The sequence below is a fragment of the Sinocyclocheilus anshuiensis genome, unplaced genomic scaffold, assembly GCF_001515605.1.
Source record: "Sinocyclocheilus anshuiensis isolate Anshui unplaced genomic scaffold, SAMN03320099.WGS_v1.1 scaffold478, whole genome shotgun sequence".
NCBI classification, from domain to species: Eukaryota; Metazoa; Chordata; class Actinopteri; order Cypriniformes; family Cyprinidae; genus Sinocyclocheilus; species Sinocyclocheilus anshuiensis.
In genome coordinates, this window is record NW_015542376.1 from 304,669 (window position 1) to 310,306 (window position 5,638).

At 36.6% G+C, this 5,638-nt stretch overlaps 1 protein-coding gene across 1 annotated transcript in view; it reads right to left on the reverse strand.

Annotated features, from left to right (window-relative positions):
• LOC107692308 (AT-hook-containing transcription factor-like) overlaps window positions 1–5,214 on the reverse strand; it is a 24,575-nt gene extending 19,361 nt beyond the window's left edge. The window contains 1 exon segment of the mRNA XM_016491292.1: window positions 4,989–5,214. Within this exon segment, the coding sequence (XP_016346778.1) occupies window positions 4,989–5,214 (226 nt within the window).
• Between the last annotated feature and the right edge of the window lie 424 nt (window positions 5,215–5,638).

The following is a 5,638-nucleotide window of genomic DNA, read 5'->3' on the forward strand; positions in this document are numbered from 1 at the left end:
CTTCTTTTTGTTGACAACAGATTTATAAATGAGTCTCATTACGAATACGTCGTACGTATCGCATTGTCACGTGCCTTGTAAACATTCATAAAAATGTGACTGAGCAACTGACGACTGTTTCAACGCAGATTTTTCTTGCGCTTTGGACTTTGAACCCTGGTTAACAAGCAGATCCGCCGCGAGTTCGTGCAGCGCTGTCAGAATACATGCAATGCGCTCGTGTATTAGAAAACATAACGTTCTGCAGTTTATGCGCGCCTCTCACTCTTCGCTGGTTGCTATTTGATCGCGTCATATCATTGTTCGGTACAATTTATTCAGTCTTTTCACTTATTCGGCGAAATAATTTCGGTTGCCGAACATTCGGTGCATCCCTAAGATATATACAATTATCAACTGTTTACAGAAACATTAACAGTTAATAAATCAATTTAAGCTGGAAGAGAAGGAGGTGACTAAAGATATCCGTTTTTAGTGAACATACCCTTAAGCGTCTGTGTAACTTCTTACAATAGTCTAATTAATGCTGTCATTCATGTACCGTAGCTCAGTGCTAATTGAGCATGATGAAAGGCTACACAAAGTCTGTAAACAGCTGCTCTCAAGTGGAACCACAAAACATCTGAATAAATAATGCAGTTCTTCACCTGCTTCATAAGCCCTGAGCAACAGAGGGCAACATCATATGACCCCTTTAATCCAAAAAATGCACTTGACCTGACTTTTTTGTTTACTTTCATATTAAACAATAAGTAAACACCAGTCTGGGGGGTGAATGGTGTGTAGTAGTTGTTTCAACCTTCACAGAGCCCTTGGTCGCCAATGGTGACCACACAACAACAATCTCTGCTGTGCCCTGCCGGCCACAGGCATCAAAGCATCATTCTCAGAATAGCCAATCAGCATTCAGAACACTGCTTCATGGCAAAGATGAATAGCTGGGAAAGAACTTTCATATGAACTTTCAAATGAAAAGCCCCTTATAAAAGAAAAACACTGTTCCATTTTTCATTTTTTTAAACTAAATTTGGTTTACAGGCCTTAAATTGTGTCACTGCCACATCCAGAGCTGTGCATACTTGTTATTTTTAAAATCAAAACAAGCGCGTTGGGTCTAATCTAGTCATATTCTAAAAATGTTAAAGTGACCCTGAAAAGACAAGCACACACGTTCTTGAAGTTTCTTTATAAACTTCAAGAATGCATATCTCATGTCGTCATGTCCTGTGTGTAGCAGACCCACTTGTGTGGATGTAACTTTTGCTTGTTGCAACTAACAATTCCAGAGACACACACAAACCGTAGCAATCTGTCAGCATCCTCCGCCAGCATGAACACAAACGTAGTCGCCGAGGGAGTCTGCTAATCTCCTGAGTGCAGTGCGTTCTGCAGCATACGTTAATTAAATGCTTGTCTAAATCTCCGCCATCCATTCAGCGAGCCTGTGGTGAGCTCAGCCAAAAGCAAGCAACACATATTCTATATATAGATCATTCACTGTTACTGTACTTAATAGCCTACATAACAGTGCCCCCACACACACAGATAGAGCTGAACAGATTAATAAAATGAAAAGTGAGCCCTAAATCTCTTTAAGGGCCAAGAAGATCCACAGGGTCTGTGGAAGAATATTTGTGTTGTAATCAGACAGGCCACATGATCAACTCTAATGTCAGGCAATGAAATCAGTGTGCCATATTCAAACTTTGAGCATCTCTTCTTGGTTGACAAGGCATGTTTGGGATTATTTGATCATAATTTGAAAAATGTTCTATTAGAGGTAATGTTCAGCACATAGAAAGTATTATCTTTCTTTTTTTTTTTCTAGTTACAATGACATTTTTCCAGTAAGAAATACACTTCAGATCTGTAATCACTCATTCTAGTTAATATCCCATGTAAAATAAAATAAACATACGCAGTTTCATGGATGTAAAGACCTGATTAAGAATATAAAATATGTATTATATATTATATAATAAATAATAATATAAGGCTACATTAAATGTTAACAAATAAATACAATAATCATAAACGACGATACTTCACATCATGTCAACTACACATTTACTGTTTCATAACTTGACACTAACCCATGTTTTTACTTACCCTGCTTTATTTTACATATCATGTCAGTTAATAATAAAGCAAATCCAAAGGCATTTTATATAGTATTTATGTTTCATGGTTCTGAAATATAAGTACTATGTATAATTCATTTAATAGCATTATATGTTTTATATATTATATAAGAAGTTCTTGTTTCTGTCTAGTTAATAGTAGAATACAACTTGACTAACGAGGTTTAACCTGTTGATCAGGAGAAAGGAAAGTTGCGAATATGCACGCTATTCTGCAGTGAAATACAAATAAGTTACTGTTTGAGACATGCAATCTGTTATTATGGACTTTAACATGCAAAGCCCCACTGACTGTACTATTATAAGATTTCTTACCTAGAAAATCTAAAAACTGTCTTCCAGTGTAAAAACAGCGCTCTTCGTGTGAATGCATGAACTTCAGACTGTTGCCTTGAGAACAGCACAAACTAACACCACCAGCCCGTCCTTCCATCACCAAGCGATGAGGCAAACATGGACTTCTCACCTGCTTCTTGACATGCAAGTTAACGTTATCTCAAGGGTCCAGGTTGCTTTTACTTTTACTTTAGTTGTAGTCCCAATCTTCAGCTCGAGCGGGTCTCGCGCGTTGAGCTAACTCGTGCGAGCCGCAATCTCTGTAACTCACTCCTTGAGACTAGTTTTATTTCACTTCATACTTATATATATATATATATATATATATATATATAAGTACAAAGTGAAATGTGCCAGTTTTCTGTGTTCTAGAAAAATCCTAACAAGCTACAACAAAGACGTAGAAATTAATTCATTATACAGCATTAAATCTAAGAACAGAGAGACGTTGATTTGAACTTTGAAGGCGGGGCTTCGCTGTGAAACGCTGAATTGAACGTTTTGATTGGCTCAACAGAGAAGAAGGCGGGTTAAAAAGACCCACACCATTCATATGTTCCAAATATCAATCTTTCTCTTTAATATAACTATGAAACTTTACTATGGAAGTTTATCTCTCTCTTTGAGATGTCCTCGTGTAGCTGTACAATGACAGAGCAACACGCTTATCGTTATAGTCATAAATCAACCCCCTTTACAACATTTGTTGTGATACCATTGTCAGACACATTATGGCGCCATATAATGGCTTTTTAAAGCTGTAGCTGACTGTAGTGGAAATATTGCCACACATTTTAGCCATGTATCACTGCACAGTATTCTTGGAGTACAGGTGAATACGATTGTACAAGAATATGGTGCACATATTTCAAAGCACCATAGTATTACCACCCACTGGTTCCACAGTTTGTTCATATAGTCATTTTATTTTTGATTTATACATCAGTTTATTTTTTAACACTAACACATACTAGACAAAAAATATAGACCTGTATGCAAAATGAAGCCTGCAATCAATTATTTCCTCATATCCCGTGTTGTCCTCATCCAGCCATGAGCTATATATTGTTAATGAGGCTTTCTATTTGCATTGTACGCCTCTAATGGTTTTCTCTGTGCTTTGACACCTAATGAATGAGAAACCACAAGATGCCTTCTGCTTGCAGATAACTAACCAGTCCAGATAATCATGTGTTTGTGTATGAATCGGTTTGATCAAATGGGTTTCAAGGCATGCTAGGGGATTACTTCATATTTTAGTGAGACGTGAGGGTCTATTAATTTTACATTATCTTACTGATTATAGTTAATGAGATTTGTACCTGCCACAAAGCACCAGAAACTGGTGGGAGTTGAAGAATGGGAAGACAAAGGGGGATTTTTATTTTTTCCTGCATTTTGTCTTTATTGGAAAATAAATACACACTTTCTGTATAAATACCGTAGCTGTGTAGTCTTCTCTTTAAACTGTACAAGAGGCAGACAGACAGAGGAACAAAGGCAGCGGGTTGTTGAGGTAAAACAATTGGAATAAAATAAGACAATAAAAATGAATAAATACACGATTCTGGAAAAGTACTGTGCAGCGATGTTTCAGCATATGTGCTGATGTTAAAACAAAGGAATTATTTTGAATGCAGGTCAAGTAGGAGAGCTCAAGCAGAAATTTTGACTGTCATTCAAATGCTGTCAGTCACAACACCAGCAGATATCAGCAGGATGAAGCGGCTGTCTTTATCTTCTTAACTGCCAATACTCATCACTTATGAAGTCATAAATGCTGTTTTGAAAGGTCATCCAGACCTGCATTTGGTACTCTCCACAAACACACTTCACTTTAGTGTTTCATGACTTTTTAGAAGCATTACCAGTATTAGATATGAAATATAGCCCACCCATCATCAAATGGTAATTTTGCCTGTCCCACATCAGAGGTCATGACCTTCTTAACTGTATCCAACACGAATCATAATTTTATCAACGTTCTTTAAAAATTTAACATCAAATAAGTAAATAATTCCTCAATTTTTATAAGTAGTTGTTGGCCTATTCCCTGTATGCGTCAAACCCAACCCTGTTGTAGTTAATTTAATTCTATTAATAACATTTTGATCCACACCAACCTGACAGCTTAATTTCAGCTACATTTGCAACCCTGATAATTCTAGTATATTTGTTCCATTATTTCTTAACTTGATAAATTTGGTCTATTTTGATTTTAATGGCCTTTTATTTTTATATTTTCAGTTTTTATTTTAATTTAAGTTTTAAACTGTACATTTACATTTTCCACATTTTGTTAACAAGGTTATAACTACAAACCTCATTGAAAATGAACAGAAAATAAAACCGCTAGTCTGACCTAGGTTTGCAATCAACAAATAAGCAGCATTTCATATTTTAGTACTTTCAGGACGAATCCTGAACATTCGATCTTGATTCTGTAAATGTGCTTGGGGACTTGTGAGTAATCGTATGTTTATGCATATTTGAAGGTCAGTACGGTCAGACATGCTTTGTTCTTTAATCTGTATTCCTGTCCACCAATGAAAACACAACAGCTCTGAGGCTCCACATGTGTGCTACAGAGAACTGATCTCCATTTGAAGAGCTGCATCGGTGGGTTGAGAGATGCTGGTGCAAAGACCCCTCTCTCTCTCCTCTGAAGCTTTTCATACTGATACCTTTGTGCATTCAGGACATTGCCGTTAATGTTCTGCATCCGTGGGACGAGCATCGAAGCAAAGAGTACATATCATTCCTAATGCGGTCTGTCAGGTGTTTGCAGAACTGAGATTTCAAGGGAGAAGATTTGACTGGATAAATGCTTTACTGCATTCAGATGACTGATGAAAGTGCAAATACCCAACTGCGGGAAGTAAAAGAGACGAGGATAAAACAAATATGCAACAAAACAAACAAGTGATAAAATCGGAGCAGCAAATCCATTACATTCACAGCAAAAAAATTATTTTCTTACACAGTATTTTGTCTTGTTTACTAGTACAAATATTTAAAGGGGTCATATGATGCGATTTAAATTTTTCCTTTCTCTTTGGAGTGTTACAAGCTCTTGGTGCATAAAGAAGATCTGTAAAGTTGCAAAGACTAAAGTCTCAAATCCAAAGAGATATTCTTTATAAAAGTTAAGAGTCAACCAC